Source organism: Balearica regulorum, chromosome 32, assembly GCF_011004875.1.
Source record: "Balearica regulorum gibbericeps isolate bBalReg1 chromosome 32, bBalReg1.pri, whole genome shotgun sequence".
In the NCBI taxonomy this organism is placed as follows: Eukaryota; Metazoa; Chordata; class Aves; order Gruiformes; family Gruidae; genus Balearica; species Balearica regulorum.
The window spans coordinates 902788-927163 of NC_046215.1; the positions used below are offsets into that span (position 1 = coordinate 902788).

A 24376-nucleotide genomic window follows, 5' to 3' on the forward strand; every position below is an offset into this window, starting at 1 on the left:
GACTGAGGAGACTGAAATAGATAATGGAGAAAATATATGGATGGGGCAAGTTGTTAGGTGGGTGGGTGATGAAGTGGATGGATCAATGCAGGAAGAGGTGAGAGGAAGGAGAAGGAGGGCTGGATGGTTGGCAGGATGATGGGTTTAATGTTGATGGAGATGTGTAACAGGATGAGTGGGAGCATGCTTGAGTGAGGTATTCAATGCAGTGATGATGACTTGAATGGATGGATGGATGAGACTATGCTTAGATAGAAAAAAGGATGGATGGATGGATGGTTGGATGGATGGTTGGATGGTAGATTCTTCCCTGCATTGTGCCCTCTCTGTCTATTACAGCTGCAGCCGAGCCAGAGGAAGAAGCACCATCGCAGCCCATCCTGGGCGAGCTGACAGCCTCCCACGTCAGCCCCGACTCCGTCCAGCTGGAGTGGAGCGTCCCCGAGGGCACCTTTGACTCCTTCACGGTGCAGTACAGGGATGCCCAAGGCCAGCCCCAGGTGCTGCCCGTGGACGGTGGTTCACGTACGGTGACGGTGCCTGGGCTGTCACCATCCCGCCGCTACAAGTTCAACCTGTATGGGGTGTGGGGTCGGAAACGCCTGGGCCCCGTCTCCACCGATGCAGTGACAGGTGAGTGGTGCTGTGGGACCATGCGTGTCCTTGGTGGCCCTGGGTTTGGAGTGTGTCAGGAGCTTGGGCAGGGCGCGTTGCAGATGGTTGGCCCATGTGGGAACTGGGCAGTTCTGTTGGTGGGTGTTGATTGGGGGCTGGATGGAGGGACGGGTGGAGGCAGGGTTGGAGGCAGCAAGGGAGGGGGAGAGAGAGGTGAGGTCGGAGGGAAGGAGGGAGGGAGTGATGTGTGTACGGTCAGTTGGATGAGTGTGTGGCCCATTGGGTGAGGAGATGGATGAAGGGATGGATGGATGGATGTTTCTGTGATGGTGGGCATTTTTTGCATAGGTTGTTTGGATGGAGAGATGATTGAAGAGATGGTTGCCAGGATTGTTGGGTGTTTTGATGGAAGATGGGTGATAGGATGGTTGGGAAGAGAAATAGGTTGAAGGATGATGGATGAAATAGTTGAGGGAAAAGTCGGTGACCGAATGGGTGGAAGCATGGATATTTGGGGGGTTGAAATGGAGGGAGAGAAGGTTGCATGGATCGGCAGACAAGCTGTTGGTGGGCAGATGAAGAGCATAATGAACACATGGATGAATGAAAGGATGATGCCATGAATGACCAAATACCTGCCTTAATGAGTAGCTAGATGGTGGTAAAATGTTTCTCTGGGTGATTTGGCAGATGGTTGGATGATTAGATTGATGAATGGAGAGGGAAATGAGTAGTAGAAGGCTGCAGGTGTGGCTGGTTGGTAGGCTGATGTGTGGGAAGTGTGTTAAGGATGTGTGGAAGGACAGGTGGGTGGATGCTCAGTTGACTTGATCACTGTAGACATGATTAGTTGAGTGGGTGGGTGGCTGAGTGTGAGGATGGATGGATTGATGTGTTGGTGGATGTATGGTTGATTCTTCGCTGCATTGTGCCCTCTCTGTTACAGCTGCGGCCGAGCCAGAGGAGGAAGCACCATCGCAGCCCATCCTGGGCGAGCTGACGGCCTCCCACGTCAGCCCCGACTCCGTCCAGCTGGAGTGGAGCGTCCCCGAGGGCACCTTTGACTCCTTCACGGTGCAGTACAGGGATGCCCAAGGGCAGCCCCAGGTGCTGCCCGTGGACGGTGGTTCACGTACGGTGACGGTGCCTGGGCTGTCACCATCCCGCCGCTACAAGTTCAACCTGTACGGGGTGTGGGGTCGGAAACGGCTGGGCCCCGTCTCCACCGATGCAGTGACAGGTGAGTGGTGCTGTGGGACCATGCGTGTCCTTGGTGGCCCTGGGTTTGGAGTGTGTCAGGAGCTTGGGCAGGGCGCGTTGCAGATGGTTGGGCCATGTGGGAACTGGGCAGTTCTGTTGGTGGGTGTTGATTGGGGTCTGGATGGAGGGACTGGTGGAGGCAGGGTTGAAGGCAGTAAGGGTGGGGGAGAGAGGGGGAAGGCCAGAGGAATCGAGGGAGGGAGTGATGTGTGTACGGGCACTTGGATGAGTATGTGGCCCATTGGGTGAGGAGATGGATGGATGGATGGATGTTTGGGTGATGGTGGGTGGTTATTGAATAGGTTGTTTGGGTGGAGAGATGATTGAGCAGTTGGTTGCCTGGATAGATGGGGTTTTTGCTGGAAGATGGGTGATAGGATGGTTGGGTAGGGAAAAGGATTCGAGGACTGATGGATGAAATGGCTTACAGTAAAATGGTTGATCAGCTGGATGGAAGCATAGAATGCCCGTTGCAGATGGTTGGCCCATGTGGGAACTGGGCAGTTCTGTTGGTGGGTGTTGATTGGGTCTGGATGGAGGGACGGGTGCAGGCAAGGTTGAAGGCATTAAGGGAGGGGGAGAGAGAGGGAAGGTTGGAGGGAAGGAGGGAGGGAGTGATGGGGTTATGGGTGGGGAGATGGATGGATGTATGTTTGGATATTTGGATGATGTTGGGTGGTTGTTTAATGGTTTGATTGGATGGAGAAATGATTGAGCGGTTGGTGGCCTGGATTGATGAGTGTTTTGCTGGAAGATGGGTGATAGGATGGTTGGGCAGAGGACTGGACTCAAGGACCAATGGATGAAATAGTGGATGGAAAAATGGCTGATTGGAGGGATGGCAGCATGGCTGGGTCTGGATCGCAATGGAAGGAGAGAAGGTTGGGTGCATAAACAGAGAAAGGAATTGGTGGGTAAATGAAGAGTGTGATGAGCGCCTGGATGAATGAACGGATGATGCCATGGTTGACCAAAGCCCTGCTTAAATGAGTAGATGGATATCTGGTAAAATGTTATGTTGATGGCTGCTGGTTGGCTGATAAGGTAGATGAATGGAGAGCAAAATGGTGAGTAGAAGATGCAAGTGTGGATGAGTGGAATGCTGATGCATAGAGTAGTCTATAGGATGTGTGGAAGGAGAGTGAGTGGATGCTCTGGTGAACTCATAACTGTCGGGATGACTAGTTTAGTGAATGGGTGGATGGATGGTTGATTCTTCCCTGCATTGTGCCCTCTCTGTGTGTTACAGCTGCAGCCGAGCCAGAGGAAGAACCAGCATCGCAGCCCATCCTGGGCGAGCTGACAGCCTCCCACATCAGCCCCGACTCCGTCCAGCTGGAGTGGAGCGTCCCCGAGGGCACCTTTGACTCCTTCACGGTGCAGTACAAGGATGCCCAAGGGCAGCCCCAGGTGCTGCCCGTGGAGGGTGGTTTGCGCACGGTGACGGTGCCTGGGCTGTCACCATCCCGCCGCTACAAGTTCAACCTGTACGGGGTGTGGGGTCGGAAACGCCTGGGCCCCGTCTCCACCGATGCCGTGACAGGTGAGTGGTGCTGTGGGACCATGCGTGTCCTTGGTGGCCCTGGGTTTGGAGTGTGTCAGGAGCTTGGGCAGGGCCCGTTGCGGATGGTTGGCCCATGTGGGAACTGGGAAGTTCTGTTGGTGGGTGTTGATTGGGGTCTGGATGGAGAGACAGGTGGAGGCAGGGTTGAAGGCAGTAAGGGAGGGGGAGAGAGAGGGAAGGTCGGAGGGAAGGAGGGAGGGAGTGATGTGTGTACGGGCAGTTGCTTGAGTGTGTGGCCCATTGGGTGAGGAGATGGATGGATGGATGGATGTTTGGGTGATGGTGGGTGGTTATTGAATAGGTTGTTTGGGTGGAGAGATGATTGAGCAGTTGGTTGCCTGGATAGATGGGGTTTTTGCTGGAAGATGGGTGATAGGATGGTTGGGTAGGGAAAAGGCTTCAAGGACTGATGGATGAAATGGCTTACGGTAAAATGGTTGATTAGCTGGATGGAAGCATAGAATAGAATCGTAAATCATTAAGGTTGGAAAAGGCCTCTTAGATCTTCTAGTCCAACTCTCAACCCAACATCACCATGCCTACTAAACCATGTCTCAAAATGCCACTTCTAAACGTTGTTTGAACACCGCCAGGGATGGTGACTCCACCACCTCTCTGGGCAGCCTCTTCCAATGCCTGACCACTCTTTCGGTGAAGAACCTAATATCCAATGTAAACCTCCCCTGATGCAACATGAGGCCATTTCCTCTCGACCTTTCGCTAGTTACTTGGGAGAAGAGACCGACACCCACCTCACTGCACCCTCCTTTGAGGTAGTTGTAGAGAGCGATCAGGTCTCCCCTCAGCCTCCTCTTCTCCAGGCTAAACAACCCCTGTTCCCTCAGCCACTCCTCACGGGAGTTGTGCTCCAGACCCTTCACCAGCTTTGTGTCCCTTCTCTGGACTCGCTCCAGCACCTCAGTGTCCTTCTTGGAGTGAGGGGCCCAAAACTGAACAGCGTATTCAAGGTGCGGCCTCACCAGTGCCGAGTGCAGGGACACAATCACCTCCCTGCTCGTGCTGGCCACGCTATTCCGGACACAAGCCAGGATGCTGTTGGCCGCCTTGGCCACCTGGGCACACTGCTGGCTCATGTTCACCCCGTGGTCAAGCAACACGCCCAGGTCCTTTTCCACTGGGCATCTTGGCAGCCACTCTGCTGCAAGCCTGTAGCACTGCCTGGGGGTTGTTGTGACCAAAGTGGAGGATCCCGGCACTTGGCCTTGTTAAACCTCATCCAGTTGGCCTTGGCCCATCGATCCAGCCTGTCCAACCTCGGCCCATCGATCCAGCCTGTCCAAAGATGGTAGACAGATGGTGGTAAAATGTTTCATTGGGTGATTTGGCCGATGACTGGATGATGAAGTGAATGAATAGATAGCCAGATGGTGAGTAGAAGGGTGCAGATGTGCCTGCGTGGAAGTTGGATGGGCAGGAGAGTGTTAAGAATGCGTGGAAGAGCAGGGGGGTGGATGCTCAGGTGAACTCATAGTTGTAGGGATGATCAGTTGAGTGGATGGATGGATGATTCTTCCCTGCATTGTGCCCTCTCTGTTACAGCTGCGGCCGAGCCAGAGGAAGAAGCACCATCGCAGCCCATCCTGGGCGAGCTGACGGCCTCCCACGTCAGCCCCGACTCCGTCCAGCTGGAGTGGAGCGTCCCCGAGGGCACCTTTGACTCCTTCACGGTGCAGTACAGGGATGCCCAAGGGCAGCCCCAGGTGCTGCCCGTGGACGGTGGCTCACGTACGGTGACGGTGCCTGGGCTGTCACCATCCCGCCGCTACAAGTTCAACCTGTACGGGGTGTGGGGTCGGAAACGCCTGGGCCCCGTCTCCACCGATGCCGTGACAGGTGAGTGGTGCTGTGGTCTCCACCCACGTTCCCTGTAGACCCGTGTTGTGGATTAGGACGTGATTTTGGTAAGGGCCCTTGGGCTTTGTGTGAAATGAGAACATCTGTTTGGGGATGGGAAGAGGGTGAAGAGGAGATGGGAGCCTGGATGTTTGGAAGAGTGGAGGGAGGCAGGATGGATGAATGGATGGATGGCTTGGAGGATGGGTATTTGGATGCAGGGATAGATGGTGGATGGACGCGTTGATGGAGGAGTGGGTAGAGTAACAGGCAAAGGATGAGATGGCGAATGTCTGGATGAATGGACTGAGGAGACTGAAATAGATAATGGAGAAAATATATGGATGGGGCAAGTTGTTAGGTGGGTGGGTGATGAAGTGGATGGATCAATGCAGGAAGAGGTGAGAGGAAGGAGAAGGAGGGCTGGATGTTTGGCAGGATGATGGGTTTAATACTGATGGAGATGTGTAACAGGATGAGTGGGAGCATGCTTGAGTGAGGTATTAAATGCAGTGATGATGACTTGAACGGATGGATGGATGGATGATACTATGCTTAGATAGAAAAAAGGATGGATGGATGGATGGATGGTTGGATGGATGGTTGGATGGGTAGATGGATGGATGGTTGATTCTTCCCTGCGTTGTGCCCTCTCTTTTACAGCTGCGGCTGAGCCAGAGGAAGAAGCACCATCACAGCCCATCCTGGGCGAGCTGACGGCCTCCCACGTCAGCCCTGACTCCGTCCAGCTGGAGTGGAGCGTCCCCGAGGGCACCTTTGACTCCTTCACGGTGCAGTACAAGGATGCCCAAGGGCAGCCCCAGGTGCTGTCCGTGGACGGTGGTTCACGTACGGTGACGGTGCCTGGGCTGTCACCATCCCGCCGCTACAAGTTCAACCTGTACGGGGTGTGGGGTCGGAAACGCCTGGGCCCCGTCTCCACCGATGCCGTGACAGGTGAGTGGTGCTGTGGGACCATGCGTGTCCTTGGTGGCCCTGGGTTTGGAGTGTGTCAGGAGCTTGGGCAGGGCGCGTTGCGGATGGTTGGCCCATGTGGGAACTGGGCAGTTCTGTTGGTGGGTGTTGATTGGGGGCTGGATGGAGGGACTGGTGGAGGCAGGGTTGGAGGCAGTAAGGGAGGGGGAGAGAGAGGGAAGGCCAGAGGGAAGGAGGGAGGGAGGGATGGGGTTATGGGCGGTTGGATGAGCGTGTGGCTCGTTGGGTGAGGAGATGGATGGATGTATGTTTGGACATTTGGATGATGTTGGGTGGTTGTTTAATGGTTTGATTGGATGGAGAAATGATTGAGCGGTTGGTGGCCTGGATTGATGAGTGTTTTGCTGGAAGATGGGTGATAGGATGGTTGGGCAGAGGACTGGACTCAAGGACCAATGGATGAAATAGTGGATACAAAAATGGCTGATTGGAGGGATGGCAGCATGGCTGGGTTTGGATCGCAATGGAAGGAGAGAAGGTTGGGTGCATAAACAGAGAAAGGAATTGGTGGGTAAATGAAGAGTGTGATGAACGCCTGGATGAATGAACGGATGATGCCATGGTTGACCAAAGCCCTGCTTAAATGAGTAGATGGATATCTGGTAAAATGTTATGTTGATGGCTGCTGGTTGGCTGATAAGGTAGATGCATGGAGAGCAAAATGGTGAGTAGAAGGATGCAAGTGTGGATGAGTGGAATGCTGATGCACAGAGTAGTCTATAGGATGTGTGGAAGGAGAGTGAGTGGATGCTCTGGTGAACTCATAACTGTAGGGATGACTAGTTTAGTGAATGGGTGGATGGATGGTTGATTCTTCCCTGCATTGTGCCCTCTCTGTCTTTCACAGCTGCAGCCGAGCCAGAGGAAGAAGCACCATCGCAGCCCATCCTGGGCGAGCTGACAGCCTCCCACGTCAGCCCCGACTCCGTCCAGCTGGAGTGGAGCGTCCCCGAGGGCACCTTTGACTCCTTCACGGTGCAGTACAAGGATGCCCAAGGGCAGCCCCAGGTGCTGCCCGTGGACGGTGGTTCACGTACGGTGACGGTGCCTGGGCTGTCACCATCCCGCCGCTACAAGTTCAACCTGTACGGGGTGTGGGGTCGGAAACGTCTGGGCCCCGTCTCCACCGATGCCGTGACAGGTGAGTGGTGCTGTGGTCTCCACCCACGTTCCCTGTAGACCCGTGTTGTGGACTAGGACGTGATTTTGGTAAGGGCCCTTGGGCTTTGTGTGGAATGAGAACATCTGTTTGGGGATGGGAAGAGGGTGAAGAGGAGATGGGAGCCTGGATGTTTGGAAGAGTGGAGGGAGGCAGGATGGATGAATGGATGGATGGCTTGGAGGATGGGTACTTGGATGCAGGGATAGATGGTGGATGGACGCGTTGATGGAGGAGTGGGTAGAGTAACAGGCAAAGGATGAGATGGCGAATGTCTGGATGAATGGACTGAGGAGACTGAAATAGATAATGGAGAAAATATATGGATGGGGCAAGTTGTTAGGTGGGTGGGTGATGAAGTGGATGGATCAATGCAGGAAGAGGTGAGAGGAAGGAGAAGGAGGGCTGGATGTTTGGCAGGATGATGGGTTTAGTATTGATGAAGATGTGTAACAGGATGAGTGGGAGCATGCTTGAGTGAGGTATTCAATGCAGTGATGATGACTTGAATGGATGGATGGATGATACTATGCTTAGATAGAAAAAAGGATGGATGGATGGATGGTTGGATGGGTAGATGGATGGATGGTTGATTCTTCCCTGCATTGTGCCCTCTCTGTCTATTACAGCTGCAGCCGAGCCAGAGGAAGAAGCACCATCGCAGCCCATCCTGGGCGAGCTGACAGCCTCCCACGTCAGCCCTGACTCCATCCAGCTGGAGTGGAGTGTCCCCGAGGGCACCTTTGACTCCTTCATGGTGCAGTACAAGGATGCCCAAGGGCAGCCCCAGGTGCTGCCCGTGGACGGTGGTTCACGTACGGTGACGGTGCCTGGGCTGTCACCATCCCGCCGCTACAAGTTCAACCTGTACGGGGTGTGGGGTCGGAAACGCCTGGGCCCCGTCTCCACCGATGCCGTGACAGGTGAGTGGTGCTGTGGGACCATGCGTGTCCTTGGTGGCCCTGGGTTTGGAGTGTGTCAGGAGCTTGGGCAGGGCGCGTTGCAGATGGTTGGCCCATGTGGGAACTGGGCAGTTCTGTTGGTGGGTGTTGATTGGGGGCTGGATGGAGGGACGGGTGGAGGTGGGCTTGAAGGCAGTAAGGGAGGGGGAGAGAGAGGGAAGGTGGGAAGGAGTGTTGGGAGGGAGTGATGGGGCTACGGGCAGTTGGATGAGTGTGTGGTTCATTGGATGTCTGGCTGGCTGGATGGCTGCCTGGCTGGCTGGATGTTTGGGTGATGGTGAGTGGTTGTTGAATCGGTTGATTGGATGGAGAGATATTTGAGGGGATGGTTGCCTGGATTGATGGGTGTTTTGATGGAGGATGGTTGATAGGATTGTTGGGTAGAGGAACAGATTCAAGACTGATGGGTGAAATAGTGGACAGAAGAATGGTTGGTGAGATGGCTGGAGGCATGGGTGGTTGGGCCTTGAAATAAAGGTAGAGATGTGTGCCTAGATAGATAGACAAAGGTATTGTTGGGTAGATGAACAGCGTGATGAACACGTGCATGAATGGATGGATGACACCGTAGGTGAGCAAAGACGTGCCTTGATGAGAGTAGGTAGATGCCTGGTAAAATGTTTCTGTGGGGGATTTGGCTGCTGGTTGGGTGATTAGGTGAATGAATAGAGAGTGAGATGGTGAGTAGAAGGCTGCAGGTGTGGTTGTTTGGCAGGCTGATGGGTAGAAATATGTGAAGGATGGGTGGAAGGACAGGTGGGTGGATGCTCAAGCAAACTCGAAAGTGTAGGAATGATTAGTTGATCTTGGTGGAAGAAAGGAAGAAAGGAAGGATGGATGGATGGATGGATGGATGGATGGATGGATTGATGGTTGGTTGATTCATCCCTGCGTTGTGCCCTCTCTGTTACAGCTGCAGCCGAGCCAGAGGAAGAAGCACCATCGCAGCCCATCCTGGGCGAGCTGATGGCCTCCCACGTCAGCCCCGACTCCGTCCAGCTGGAGTGGAGCGTCCCCGAGGGCACCTTTGACTCCTTCATGGTGCAGTACAAGGATGCCCAAGGGCAGCCCCAGGTGCTGCCCGTGGACGGTGGTTCACGTACGGTGACGGTGCCTGGGCTGTCACCATCCCGCCGCTACAAGTTCAACCTGTATGGGGTGTGGGGTCGGAAACGCCTGGGCCCCGTCTCCACCGATGCCGTGACAGGTGAGTGGTGCTGTGGTCTCCATCCACATTCCCTGTATACCCGTGTTGTGGACTAGGACGTGATTTTGGTAAGGGCCCTTGGGCTTTGTGTGAAATGAGAACATCTGTTTGGGGATGGGAAGAGGGTGAAGAGGAGATGGGAGCCTGGATGTTTGGAAGAGTGGAGGGAGGCAGGATGGATGAATGGATGGATGGCTTGGAGGATGGGTATTTGGATGCAGGGATAGATGGTGGATGGACGCGTTGATGGAGGAGTGGGTAGAGTAACAGGCAAAGGATGAGATGGCGAATGTCTGGATGAATGGACTGAGGAGACTGAAATAGATGATGGAGAAAATATATGGATGGGGCAAGTTGTTAGGTGGGTGGGTGATGAAGTGGATGGATCAATGCAGGAAGAGGTGAGAGGAAGGAGAAGGAGGGCTGGATGTTTGGCAGGATGATGGGTTTAATACTGATGGAGATGTGTAACAGGATGAGTGGGAGCATGCTTGAGTGAGGTATTAAATGCAGTGATGATGACTTGAATGGATGGATGGATGAGACTATGCTTAGATAGAAAAAAGGATGGATGGATGGATGGATGGTTGGATGGATGGATGGATGGGTAGATGGATGGATGGTTGATTCTTCCCTGCATTGTGCCCTCTCTTTTACAGCTGCGGCCGAGCCAGAGGAAGAAGCACCATCGCAGCCCATCCTGGGCGAGCTGACGGCCTCCCACGTCAGCCCCGACTCCGTCCAGCTGGAGTGGAGCGTCCCCGAGGGCACCTTTGACTCCTTCACGGTGCAGTACAAGGATGCCCAAGGGCAGCCCCAGGTGCTGCCCGTGGACGGTGGTTCACGTACGGTGACGGTGCCTGGGCTGTCACCATCCCGCCGCTACAAGTTCAACCTGTACGGGGTGTGGGGTCGGAAACGCCTGGGCCCCGTCTCCACCGATGCCGTGACAGGTGAGTGGTGCTGTGGGACCATGCGTGTCCTTGGTGGCCCTGGGTTTGGAGTGTGTCAGGAGCTTGGGCAGGGCGCGTTGCAGATGGTTGGCCCATGTGGGAACTGGGCAGTTCTGTTGGTGGGTGTTGATTGGGGGCTGGATGGAGGGACTGGTGGAGGCAGGGTTGAAGGCATTAAGGGAGGGGGAGAGAGAGGGAAGGTGGGTAGGAGTGTTGGGAGGGAGTGATGGGGCTACGGGCAGTTGGATGAGTGTGTGGTTCGTTGGATGGATGGCTGGCTGGATGGCTGCCTGGCTGCCTGGCTGGCTGGATGTTTGGGTGACGGTGAGTGGTTGTTGAATCGGTTGATTGGATGGAGAGATATTTGAGGGGATGGTTGCCTGTATTGATGGGTGTTTTGATGGAGGATGGTTGATAGGATGGTTGGGTAGAGGAACAGATTCAAGACTGATGGATGAAATAGTGGACAGAAGAATGGTTGGTGAGATGGATGGAGGCATGGGTGGTTGGGCCTTGAAATAAAGGTAGAGATGTGTGCCTAGATAGATAGACAAAGGTATTGTTGGGTAGATGAACAGCGTGATGAACACGTGCATGAATGGATGGATGACACCGTAGGTGAGCAAAGACGTGCCTTGATGAGAGTAGGTAGATGTCTGGTAAAATGTTTCTGTGGGGGATTTGGCTGCTGGTTGGGTGATTAGGTGAATGAATAGAGAGTGAGATGGTGAGTAGAAGGCTGCAGGTGTGGTTGTTTGGCAGGCTGATGGGTAGAAATATGTGAAGGATGGGTGGAAGGACAGGTGGGTGGATGGTCAAGCAAACTCGAAAGTGTAGGGATGATTAGTTGATCTTGGTGGAAGAAAGGAAGAAAGGAAGGATGGATGGATGGATGGATGGATGGATGGATGGATGGATTGATGGTTGGTTGATTCGTCCCTGCGTTGTGCCCTCTCTGTTACAGCTGCGGCCGAGCCAGAGGAAGAAGCACCATCGCAGCCCATCCTGGGCGAGCTGACGGCCTCCCACGTCAGCCCCGACTCCGTCCAGCTGGAGTGGAGCGTCCCCGAGGGCACCTTTGACTCCTTCACGGTGCAGTACAAGGATGCCCAAGGGCAGCCCCAGGTACTGCCCGTGGACGGTGGTTCACGTACGGTGACGGTGCCTGGGCTGTCACCATCCCGCCGCTACAAGTTCAACCTGTACGGGGTGTGGGGTCGGAAACGCCTGGGCCCCGTCTCCACCGATGCCGTGACAGGTGAGTGGTGCTGTGGTCTCCATCCACATTCCCTGTAGACCCGTGTTGTGGACTAGGACGTGATTTTGGTAAGGGCCCTTGGACTTTGTGTGGAATGAGAACATCTGTTTGGGGATGGGAAGAGGGTGAAGAGGAGATGGGAGCCTGGATGTTTGGAAGAGTGGAGGGAGGCAGGATGGATGAATGGATGGATGGCTTGGAGGATGGGTATTTGGATGCAGGGATAGATGGTGGATGGACGCGTTGATGGAGGAGTGGGTAGAGTAACAGGCAAAGGATGAGATGGCGAATGTCTGGATGAATGGACTGCGGAGACTGAAATAGATGATGGAGAAAATATATGGATGGGGCAAGTTGTTAGGTGGGTGGGTGATGAAGTGGATGGATCAATGCAGGAAGAGGTGAGAGGAAGGAGAAGGAGGGCTGGATGGTTGGCAGGATGATGGGTTTAATACTGATGGAGATGTGTAACAGGATGAGTGGGAGCATGCTTGAGTGAGGTATTAAATGCAGTGATGATGACTTGAATGGATGGATGGATGAGACTATGCTTAGATAGAAAAAAGGATGGATGGATGGATGGATGGTTGGATGGATGGTTGGATGGGTAGATGGATGGATGGTTGATTCTTCCCTGCATTGTGCCCTCTCTTTTACAGCTGCGGCCGAGCCAGAGGAAGAAGCACCATCGCAGCCCATCCTGGGCGAGCTGACGGCCTCCCACGTCAGCCCCGACTCCGTCCAGCTGGAGTGGAGCGTCCCCGAGGGCACCTTTGACTCCTTCACGGTGCAGTACAAGGATGCCCAAGGGCAGCCCCAGGTGCTGCCCGTGGACGGTGGTTCACGTACGGTGACGGTGCCTGGGCTGTCACCATCCCGCCGCTACAAGTTCAACCTGTACGGGGTGTGGGGTCGGAAACGCCTGGGCCCCGTCTCCACCGATGCTGTGACAGGTGAGTGGTGCTGTGGTCTCCATCCACGTTCCCTGTAGACCCGTGTTGTGGACTAGGACGTGATTTTGGTAAGGGCCCTTGGGCTTTGTGTGGAATGAGAACATCTGTTTGGGGATGGGAAGAGGGTGAAGAGGAGATGGGAGCCTGGATGTTTGGAAGAGTGGAGGGAGGCAGGATGGATGAATGGATGGATGGCTTGGAGGATGGGTATTTGGATGCAGGGATAGATGGTGGATGGACGCGTTGATGGAGGAGTGGGTAGAGTAACAGGCAAAGGATGAGATGGCGAATGTCTGGATGAATGGACTGCGGAGACTGAAATAGATGATGGAGAAAATATATGGATGGGGCAAGTTGTTAGGTGGGTGGGTGATGAAGTGGATGGATCAATGCAGGAAGAGGTGAGAGGAAGGAGAAGGAGGGCTGGATGTTTGGCAGGATGATGGGTTTAATGTTGATGGAGATGTGTAACAGGATGAGTGGGAGCATGCTTGAGTGAGGTATTCAATGCAGTGATGATGACTTGAATGGATGGATGGATGAGACTATGCTTAGATAGAGAAAAGGATGGATGGATGGATGGATGGTTGGATGGATGGTTGGATGGTTGATTCTTCCCTGCATTGTGCCCTCTCTTTCACAGCTGCAGCCGAGCCAGAGGAAGAACCACCATCGCAGCCCATCCTGGGCGAGCTGACAGCCTCCCACGTCAGCCCCGACTCCGTCCAGCTGGAGTGGAGTGTCCCCGAGGGCACCTTTGACTCCTTCATGGTGCAGTACAGGGATGCCCAAGGGCAGCCCCAGGTGCTGCCCGTGGACGGTGGTTCACGTACGGTGACGGTGCCTGGGCTGTCACCATCCCGCCGCTACAAGTTCAACCTGTATGGGGTGTGGGGTCGGAAACGCCTGGGCCCCGTCTCCACCGATGCCGTGACAGGTGAGTGGTGCTGTGGGACCATGCGTGTCCTTGGTGGCCCTGGGTTTGGAGTGTGTCAGGAGCTTGGGCAGGGCGCGTTGCAGATGGTTGGGCCATGTGGGAACTGGGCAGTTCTGTTGGTGGGTGTTGATTGGGGTCTGGATGGAGGGACTGGTGCAGGCAGGGTTGAAGGCAGTAAGGGAGGGGGAGAGAGAGGGAAGGTGGGAAGGAGTGTTGGGAGGGAGTGATGGGGCTACGGGCAGTTGGATGAGTCTGTGGTTCGTTGGATGTCTGGCTGGCTGGATGGCTGCCTGGCTGGCTGGCTGGCTGGATGTTTGGGTGATGGTGAGTGGTTGTTGAATCGGTTGATTGGATGGAGAGATATTTGAGGGGATGGTTGCCTGTATTGATGGGTGTTTTGATGGAGGATGGTTGATAGGATGGTTGGGTAGAGGAACAGATTCAAGACTGATGGATGAAATAGTGGACAGAAGAATGGTTGGTGAGATGGATGGAGGCATGGGTGGTTGGGCCTTGAAATAAAGGTAGAGATGTGTGCCTAGATAGATAGACAAAGGTATTGTTGGGTAGATGAACAGCGTGATGAACACGTGCATGAATGGATGGATGACACCATAGGTGAGCAAAGACGTGCCTTGATGAGAGTAGGTAGATGCCTGGTAAAATGTTTCTGTGGGGGATTTGGCTGCTGGTTGGATGATTAGGTGAATGAATAGAGAGTGAGATGGTGAGTAGAAGGCTGCAGGTGTGGTTGTTTGGCAGGCTGATGGGTAGAAATATGTTAAGGATGGGTAGAAGGACAGGTGGGTGGATGGTCAAGCAAACTCGAAAGTGTAGGGATGATTAGTTGATCTTAGTGGAAGAAAGGAAGAAAGGAAGGATGGATGGATGGATGGATGGATGGATGGATGGATGGATGGATGGATTGATGGTTGGTTGATTCATCCCTGCGTTGTGCCCTCTCTGTTACAGCTGCGGCCGAGCCAGAGGAAGAAGCACCATCGCAGCCCATCCTGGGCGAGCTGACGGCCTCCCACGTCAGCCCCGACTCCGTCCAGCTGGAGTGGAGCGTCCCCGAGGGCACCTTTGACTCCTTCACGGTGCAGTACAGGGATGCCCAAGGCCAGCCCCAGGTGCTGCCCGTGGACGGTGGTTCGCGCACGGTGACGGTGCCTGGGCTGTCACCATCCCGCCGCTACAAGTTCAACCTGTACGGGGTGTGGGGTCGGAAACGCCTGGGCCCCGTCTCCACCGATGCCGTGACAGGTGAGTGGTGCTGTGGGACCATGCGTGTCCTTGGTGGCCCTGGGTTTGGAGTGTGTCAGGAGCTTGGGCAGGGCGCGTTGCAGATGGTTGGGCCATGTGGGAACTGGGCAGTTCTGTTGGTGGGTGTTGATTGGGGGCTGGATGGAGGGACTGGTGGAGGCAGGGTTGGAGGCATTAAGGGAGGGGGAGAGAGAGGGAAGGTGGGAAGGAGTGTTGGGAGGGAGTGATGGGGCTACGGGTAGTTGGATGAGTGTGTGGTTCATTGGATGGCTGGCTGGCTGGATGGCTGCCTGGCTGACTGGCTGGCTGGATGTTTGGGTGACGGTGAGTGGTTGTTGAATCGGTTGATTGGATGGAGAGATATTTGAGGAGATGGTTGCCTGTATTGATGGGTGTTTTGATGGAGGATGATTGATAGGATGGTTGGGTAGAGGAACAGATTCAAGACTGATGGATGAAATAGTGGACAGAAGAATGGTTGGTGAGATGGATGGAGGCATGGGTGGTTGGGCCTTGAAATAAAGGTAGAGATGTGTGCCTAGATAGATAGACAAAGGTATTGTTGGGTAGATGAACAGCGTGATGAACACGTGCATGAATGGATGGATGACACCGTAGGTGAGCAAAGACGTGCCTTGATGAGAGTAGGTAGATGCCTGGTAAAATGTTTCTGTGGGGGATTTGGCTGCTGGTTGGGTGATTAGGTGAATGAATAGAGAGTGAGATGGTGAGTAGAAGGCTGCAGGTGTGGTTGTTTGGCAGGCTGATGGGTAGAAATATGTGAAGGATGGGTGGAAGGACAGGTGGGTGGATGCTCAAGTGAACTCGAAAGTGTAGGGATGATTAGTTGATCTTGGTGGAAGAAAGGAAGGAAGGAAGGATGGATGGATGGATGGATGGATGGATGGATGGATGGATGGATTGATTGATGGTTGGTTGATTCGTCCCTGCGTTGTGCCCTCTCTGTTACAGCTGCGGCTGAGCCAGAGGAAGAAGCACCATCGCAGCCCATCCTGGGCGAGCTGACAGCCTCCCACGTCAGCCCCGACTCCGTCCAGCTGGAGTGGAGCGTCCCCGAGGGCACCTTTGACTCCTTCACGGTGCAGTACAAGGATGCCCAAGGCCAGCCCCAGGTGCTGCCTGTGGACGGTGGTTCACGTACGGTGACGGTGCCTGGGCTGTCACCATCCCGCCGCTACAAGTTCAACCTGTATGGGGTGTGGGGTCGGAAACGCCTGGGCCCCATCTCCACCGATGCCGTGACAGGTGAGTGGTGCTGTGGGACCATGCGTGTCCTTGGTGGCCCTGGGTTTGGAGTGTGTCAGGAGCTTGGGCAGGGCGCGTTGCAGATGGTTGGCCCATGTGGGAACTGGGCAGTTCTGTTGGTGGGTGTTGATTGGGGGCTGGATGGAGGGACGGGTGGAGGCAGGGTTGAAGGCAGTAAGGGAGGGGGAGAGAGAGGGAAGGCCAGAGGGAAGGAGGGAGGGAGGGATGGGGTTATGGGCGGTTGGATGAGCGTGTGGCTCGTTGGATGAGGAGATGGATGGATGTATGTTTGGATATTTGGATGATGTTGGGTGGTTGTTTAATGGTTTGATTGGATGGAGAAATGATTGAGCGGTTGGTGGCCTGGATTGATGAGTGTTTTGCTGGAAGATGGGTGATAGGATGGTTGGGCAGAGGACTGGACTCAAGGACCAATGGATGAAATAGTGGATACAAAAATGGCTGATTGGATGGATGGCAGCATGGCTGGGTTTGGATCGCAATGGAAGGAGAGAAGGTTGGGTGCATAAACAGAGAAAGGAATTGGTGGGTAAATGAAGAGTGTGATGAACGCCTGGATGAATGAACGGATGATGCCATGGGTGACCAAAGCCCTGCTTAAATGAGTAGATGGATATCTGGTAAAATGTTATGTTGATGGCTGCTGGTTGGCTGATAAGGTAGATGCATGGAGAGCAAAATGGTGAGTAGAAGGATGCAAGTGTGGATGAGTGGAATGCTGATGCATAGAGTAGTCTATAGGATGTGTGGAAGGAGAGTGAGTGGATGCTCTGGTGAACTCATAACTGTAGGGATGACTAGTTTAGTGAATGGGTGGATGGATGGTTGATTCTTCCCTGCATTGTGCCCTCTCTGTCTGTTACAGCTGCGGCCGAGCCAGAGGAAGAACCAGCATCGCAGCCCATCCTGGGCGAGCTGACACCCTCCCACATCAGCCCCGACTCCGTCCAGCTGGAGTGGAGCGTCCCCAAGGGCACCTTTGACTCCTTCACGGTGCAGTACAAGGATGCCCAAGGGCAGCCCCAGGTGCTGCCCGTGGACGGTGGTTCACGTACGGTGACGGTGCCTGGGCTGTCACCATCCCGCCGCTACAAGTTCAACCTGTATGGGGTGTGGGGTCGGAAACGCCTGGGCCCCGTCTCCACCGATGCCGTGACAGGTGAGTGGTGCTGTGGGACCATGCGTGTCCTTGGTGGCCCTGGGTTTGGAGTGTGTCAGGAGCTTGGGCAGGGCGCGTTGCAGATGGTTGGCCCATGTGGGAACTGGGCAGTTCTGTTGGTGGGTGTTGATTGGGGTCTGGATGGAGGGACTGGTGGAGGCAGGGTTGGAGGCAGTAAGGGAGGGGGAGAGAGGGGAGGTCGGAGGGAAGGCGTGAGGGAGTGATGTGTGTACGGGCAGTTGGATGAGTGTGTGGCCCATTGGGTGAGGAGATGGATGGATGGATGGATGGATGGATGTTTCTGTGATGTTGGGCGTTTTTTGCATAGGTTGTTTGGATGGAGAGATGATTGAGCAGATGGTTGCCAGGATTGTTGGGTGTTTTGATGGAAGATGGGTGATAGGATGGTTGGGAAGAGAAATAGGTTGAAGGACGATGGATGAAATAGTTGAGGGAAAAGTCGGTGATCGAATGGGTGGAAGCATGGATGTTTGGGGGGTCGAAATGGAGGGAGAGAAGGTTGCATGGATAGGCAGACAAGCTGTTGGTGGGCAGATGAAGAGCATAATGAACACATGGATGAATGAAAGGATGATGCCATGAATGACCAAATGCCTGCCTTCATGAGTAGCTAGATGGTGGTAAAATGTTTCTCTGGGTGATTTGGCAGATGGTTGGATGATTAGATTGATGAATGGAGAGGGAAATGAGTAGTAGAAGGCTGCAGGTGTGGCTGGTTGGTAGGCTGAATGTGTAGGAAGTGTGTTAAGGATGTGTGGAAGGACAGGTGGGTGGATGCTCAGTTGACTTGATCACTGTAGACATGATTAGTTGAGTGGGTGGGTGGCTGAGTGTGAGGATGGATGGATGGATGGTTGGATGGGTAGATGGTTGATTCTTCCCTGCATTGTGCCCTCTCTTTTACAGCTGCGGCCGAGCCAGAGGAAGAAGCACCATCGCAGCCCATCCTGGGCGAGCTGACGGCCTCCCACGTCAGCCCCGACTCCGTCCAGCTGGAGTGGAGTGTCCCCGAGGGCACCTTTGACTCCTTCACGGTGCAGTACAAGGATGCCCAAGGCCAGCCCCAGGTGCTGCCCATGGACGGTGGTTCGCGCACGGTGACGGTGCCTGGGCTGTCACCATCCCGCCGCTACAAGTTCAACCTGTATGGGGTGTGGGGTCGGAAACGGCTGGGCCCCGTCTCCACCGATGCCGTGACAGGTGAGTGGTGCTGTGGTCTCCATCCACGTTCCCTGTAGACCCGTGTTGTGGACTAGGACGTGATTTTGGTAAGGGCCCTTGGGCTTTGTGTGGAATGAGAACATCTGTTTGGGGATGGGAAGAGGGTGAAGAGGAGATGGGAGCCTGGATGTTTGGAAGAGTGGAGGGAGGCAGGATGGATGAATGGATGGATGGCTTGGAGGATGGGTATTTGGATGCAGGGATAGATGGTGGATGGACGCGTTGATGGAGGAGTGGGTAGAGTAACAGGCAAAGGATGAGATGGCGAATGTCTGGATGAATGGACTGCGGAGACTGAAATAGATGATGGAGAAAATATATGGATGGGGCAAGTTGTTAGGTGGGTGGGTGATGAAGTGGATGGATCAATGCAGGAAGAGGTGAGAGGAAGGAGAAGGAGGGCTGGATGTTTGGCAGGATGATGGGTTTAATACTGATGAAGATGTGTAACAGGATGAGTGGGAGCATGGTTGATTGAGGTATTAAATGCAGTGATGATGAATTGAATGGATGGATGGATGAGACTATGCTTAGATAGAGAAAAGGATGGATGGATGGATGGATGGATGGTTGGATGGATGGTTGGATGGTTGATTCTTCCCTGCATTGTGCCCTCTCTTTCACAGCTGCAGCGGAGCCAGAGGAAGAAGCACCATCGCAGCCCATCCTGGGCGAGCTGACGGCCTCCCACGTCAGCCCCGACTCCGTCCAGCTGGAGTGGAGTGTCCCCGAGGGCACCTTTGACTCCTTCACGGTGCAGTACAAGGATGCCCAAGGGCAGCCCCAGGTGCTGCCCGTGGACGGTGGTTCACGTACGGTGACGGTGCCTGGGCTGTCACCATCCCGCCGCTACAAGTTCAACCTGTATGGGGTGTGGGGTCGGAAACGCCTGGGCCCCGTCTCCACCGATGCCGTGACAGGTGAGTGGTGCTGTGGGACCATGCGTGTCCTTGGTGGCCCTGGGTTTGGAGTGTGTCAGGAGCTTGGGCAGGGCGCGTTGCAGATGGTTGGCCCATGTGGGAACTGGGCAGTTCTGTTGGTGGGTGTTGATTGGGGGCTGGATGGAGGGACTGGTGGAGGCAGGGTTGAAGGCAGTAAGGGAGGGGGAGAGAGAGGGAAGGTGGGAAGGAGTGTTGGCAGGGAGTGATGGGGCTACGGGCAGTTGGATGAGTCTGTGGTTCGTTGGATGGCTGGCTGGCTGGATGGCTGCCTGGCTGGCTGGATGTTTGGGTGATGGTGAGTGGTTGTTGAATCGGTTGATTGGATGGAGAGATATTTGAGGGGATGGTTGCCTGTATTGATGGGTGTTTTGATGGAGGATGGTTGATAGGATGGTTGGGTAGAGGAACAGATTCAAGACTGATGGATGAAATAGTGGACAGAAGAATGGTTGGTGAGATGGATGGAGGCATGGGTGGTTGGGCCTTGAAATAAAGGTAGAGATGTGTGCCTAGATAGATAGACAAAGGTATTGTTGGGTAGATGAACAGCGTGATGAACACGTGCATGAATGGATGGATGACACCGTAGGTGAGCAAAGACGTGCCTTGATGAGAGTAGGTAGATGCCTGGTAAAATGTTTCTGTGGGGGATTTGGCTGCTGGTTGGGTGATTAGGTGAATGAATAGAGAGTGAGATGGTGAGTAGAAGGCTGCAGGTGTGGTTGTTTGGCAGGCTGATGGGTAGAAATATGTGAAGGATGGGTGGAAGGACAGGTGGGTGGATGCTCAAGCAAACTCGAAAGTGTAGGAATGATTAGTTGATCTTGGTGGAAGAAAGGAAGAAAGGAAGGAAGGATGGATGGATGGATGGATGGATGGTTGGATGGATGGATTGATGGTTGGTTGATTCATCCCTGCGTTGTGCCCTCTCTGTTACAGCTGCAGCCGAGCCAGAGGAAGAAGCACCATCGCAGCCCATCCTGGGTGAGCTGACGGCCTCCCACGTCAGCCCCGACTCCGTCCAGCTGGAGTGGAGCGTCCCCGAGGGCACCTTTGACTCCTTCACGGTGCAGTACAGGGATGCCCAAGGGCAGCCCCAGGTGCTGCCCGTGGACGGTGGTTCACGTACGGTGACGGTGCCTGGGCTGTCACCATCCCGCCGCTACAAGTTCAACCTGTACGGGGTGTGGGGTCGGAAACGCCTGGGCCCCGTCTCCACCGATGCCGTGACAGGTGAGTGGTGCTGTGGTCTCCATCCACATTCCCTGTAGACCCGTGTTGTGGACTAGGACGTGATTTTGGTAAGGGCCCTTGGGCTTTGTGTGGAATGAGAACATCTGTTTGGGGATGGGAAGAGGGTGAAGAGGAGATGGGAGCCTGGATGTTTGGAAGAGTGGAGGGAGGCAGGATGGATGAATGGATGGATGGCTTAGAGGATGGGTATTTGGATGAAGGAATAGATGGTGGATGGGCGCGTTGATGGAGGAGTGGGTAGAGTAACAGGCAAAGGATGAGATGGCGAATGTCTGGATGAATGGAGTGAGGAGACTGAAATAGATGATGGAGAAAATATATGGATGGGGCAAGTTGTTAGGTGGGTGGGTGATGAAGTGGATGGATCAATGCAGGAAGAGGTGAGAGGAAGGAGAAGGAGGGCTGGATGTTTGGCAGGATGATGGGTTTAATACTGATGGAGATGTGTAACAGGATGAGTGGGAGCATGCTTGAGTGAGGTATTAAATGCAGTGATGATGACTTGAATGGATGGATGGATGAGACTATGCTTAGATAGAAAAATGGATGGATGGTTGGATGGATGGTTGGATGGTTGATTCTTCCCTGCATAGTGCCCTCTCTGTTACAGCTGCAGCCGAGCCAGAGGAAGAAGCACCATCGCAGCCCATCCTGGGCGAGCTGACACCCTCCCACGTCAGCCCCGACTCCGTCCAGCTGGAGTGGAGCGTCCCCGAGGGCACCTTTGACTCCTTCACGGTGCAGTACAAGGATGCCCAAGGGCAGCCCCAGGTGCTGCCCGTGGACGGTGGTTCACGTACGGTGACGGTGCCTGGGCTGTCACCATCCCGCCGCTACAAGTTCAACCTGTACGGGGTGTGGGGTCGGAAACGCCTGGGCCCCGTCTCCACCGATGCCGTGACAGGTGAGTGGTGCTGTGGGACCATGCGTGTCCTTGGTGGCCCTGGGTTTGGAGTGTGTCAGGAGCTTGGGCAGGGCGCGTTGCAGATGGTTGGCCCATGTGGGAACTGGGCAGTTCTGTTGGTGGGTGTTGATTGGGGGCTGGATGGAGGGACTGGTGGAGGCAGGGTTGGAGGCATTAAGGGAGGGGGAGAGAGAGGGAAGGTGGGAAGGAGTGTTGGGAGGGAGTGATGGGGCTACGGGCAGTTGGATGAGTGTGTGGTTCATTGGATGTCTGGCTGGCTGGATGGCTGCCTGGCTGACTGGCTGGCTGGATGTTTGGGTGACGGTGAGTGGTTGTTGAATCGGTTGATTGGATGGAGAGATATTTGAGGGGATGGTTGCCTGTATTGATGGGTGTTTTGATGGAGGATGGTTGATAGGATGGTTGGGTAGAGGAACAGATTCAAGACTGATGGATGAAATAGTGGACAGAAGAATGGTTGGTGAGATGGATGGAGGCATGGGTGGTTGGGCCTTGAAATAAAGGTAGAGATGTGTGCCTAGATAGATAGACAAAGGTATTGTTGGGTAGATGAACAGCGTGATGAACACGTGCATGAATGGATGGATGACACCGTAGGTGAGCAAAGACGTGCCTTGATGAGAGTAGGTAGATGTCTGGTAAAATGTTTCTGTGGGGGATTTGGCTGCTGGTTGGGTGATTAGGTGAATGAATAGAGAGTGAGATGGTGAGTAGAAGGCTGCAGGTGTGGTTGTTTGGCAGGCTGATGTGTAGAAATATGTTAAGGATGGGTGGAAGGACAGGTGGGTGGATGGTCAAGCGAACTCGAAAGTGTAGGAATGATTAGTTGATCTTGGTGGAAGAAAGGAAGGAAGGAAGGAAGGATGGATGGATGGATGGATGGATGGATGGATTGATTGATGGTTGGTTGATTCGTCCCTGCGTTGTGCCCTCTCTGTTACAGCTGCAGCCGAGCCAGAGGAAGAAGCACCATCGCAGCCCATCCTGGGCGAGCTGACGGCCTCCCACGTCAGCCCCGACTCCGTCCAGCTGGAGTGGAGCGTCCCCGAGGGCACCTTTGACTCCTTCACGGTGCAGTACAAGGATGCCCAAGGCCAGCCCCAGGTGCTGCCCGTGGACGGTGGTTCACGTACGGTGACGGTGCCTGGGCTGTCACCATCCCGCCGCTACAAGTTCAACCTGTACGGGGTGTGGAGTCGGAAACGCCTGGGCCCCGTCTCCACCGATGCCGTGACAGGTGAGTGGTGCTGTGGGACCATGCGTGTCCTTGGTGGCCCTGGGTTTGGAGTGTGTCAGGAGCTTGGGCAGGGCGCGTTGCAGATGGTTGGCCCATGTGGGAACTGGGCAGTTCTGTTGGTGGGTGTTGATTGGGGGCTGGATGGAGGGACGGGTGGAGGCAGGGTTGGAGGCAGTAAGGGAGGGGGAGAGAGGGGAGGTTGGAGGGAAGGAGGGAGGGAGTGACGGGGTTATGGGCGGTTGGATGAGCGTGAGGCTCGCTGGGTGAGGAGATGACTGGCTGGCTGGCTGGCTGGATGTTTGCATGATGGTGGGTGGTTGTTGAACAGGTTGTTTGGATGGAGAAATGATTGAAGAGATGGTTGCCTGGATTGATGAGTGTTTTGATGGAAGATTTGTCATAGGATGGTTGGGTAGAGGAACCAATTCAAGGACCAGTGGATGAAATAGTTGATGGAAAAATGGCTGATTGGCTGGATGGAAGCATGCTTGGGGGTCGAAATGGAGGGAGAGGAGTTTGCGTGGTTAGAGAGCCAAAGGGATTGATGGGAGATGAAGAGAGTGATGAACACATGGATGAATGAATGGATGTAGGACGTGGGTGACCAAAGACCTGCCTTAATGAGAGTATGTAGATCTCTGGTAAAATGTTTGTTTGGGTGATTTGGCTGATGGTTGGATGATTAGGTAGATGAATGGAGAGCGAGATGGTGAGTAGAAGGCTGCAGGTGTGGTTGGTTGGCAGGCTGATGGGTAGAAGAGTGTTAAGAATATGTGGAAGGGCAGGTGGGTGGATGCTCGAGTGAACTGATAACTGTAGGGATGATTAATTGAGTGGATGGATGGGTAACTGATAACATGAAAGACGGAGGGAGCATTGCATGGTTGAACATTTGTTTTCCTGACGGATCGATGTATGTCTCAATGTTTACGTCCTGCTTTGTGCGCTCTCCATTGCACGCCCAGCTCCACAAGAAGAGGAAGCACCATCGCAGCCCATCCTGGGCGAGCTGACGGCCTCCCACGTCAGCCCCGACTCCGTCCAGCTGGAGTGGAGCGTCCCCAAGGGCACCTTTGACTCCTTCACGGTGCAGTACAGGGATGCCCAAGGGCAGCCTGAGTCACTGCTCGTGGATGGTGGTTCTCGCACAGTGACGGTGCCTGGGCTGTCACCGTCCCACCGCTATAATTTCTACTTGTACGGGGTTTTGGGGCAGAAACGTCTGGGCCCCATCTCCCTTGACACCATCACAGGTGAGGGCACGTGCTGGATCTATCCATGTCCCCTTTGGGCGCCGGGTTTGGAGTGCGGCAGGAGTTGGGGCAGGGCCTGTGCTGGTCCCTTGGG

The 24376-nt window shown here is 54.5% G+C and overlaps 1 protein-coding gene across 1 annotated transcript in view; it reads left to right on the plus strand.

Moving 5' to 3' along the window:
* The window catches only part of TNXB (tenascin XB), a 52518-nt gene that overhangs the window by 20985 nt on the left and 7157 nt on the right, over positions 1-24376 (plus strand). The window contains exons 18-34 of the mRNA XM_075738308.1: positions 346-633; positions 1562-1855; positions 3125-3418; positions 5957-6250; positions 7137-7430; positions 8084-8371; positions 10277-10570; positions 11535-11828; positions 12488-12781; positions 13431-13718; positions 14691-14984; positions 15957-16250; positions 18358-18651; positions 19305-19592; positions 20559-20846; positions 21484-21771; positions 22736-23029. Coding sequence (XP_075594423.1) covers positions 346-633; positions 1562-1855; positions 3125-3418; positions 5957-6250; positions 7137-7430; positions 8084-8371; positions 10277-10570; positions 11535-11828; positions 12488-12781; positions 13431-13718; positions 14691-14984; positions 15957-16250; positions 18358-18651; positions 19305-19592; positions 20559-20846; positions 21484-21771; positions 22736-23029 — 4962 coding nt within the window. The remainder of the gene's footprint in view (positions 1-345; positions 634-1561; positions 1856-3124; positions 3419-5956; positions 6251-7136; positions 7431-8083; positions 8372-10276; positions 10571-11534; positions 11829-12487; positions 12782-13430; positions 13719-14690; positions 14985-15956; positions 16251-18357; positions 18652-19304; positions 19593-20558; positions 20847-21483; positions 21772-22735; positions 23030-24376) is intronic.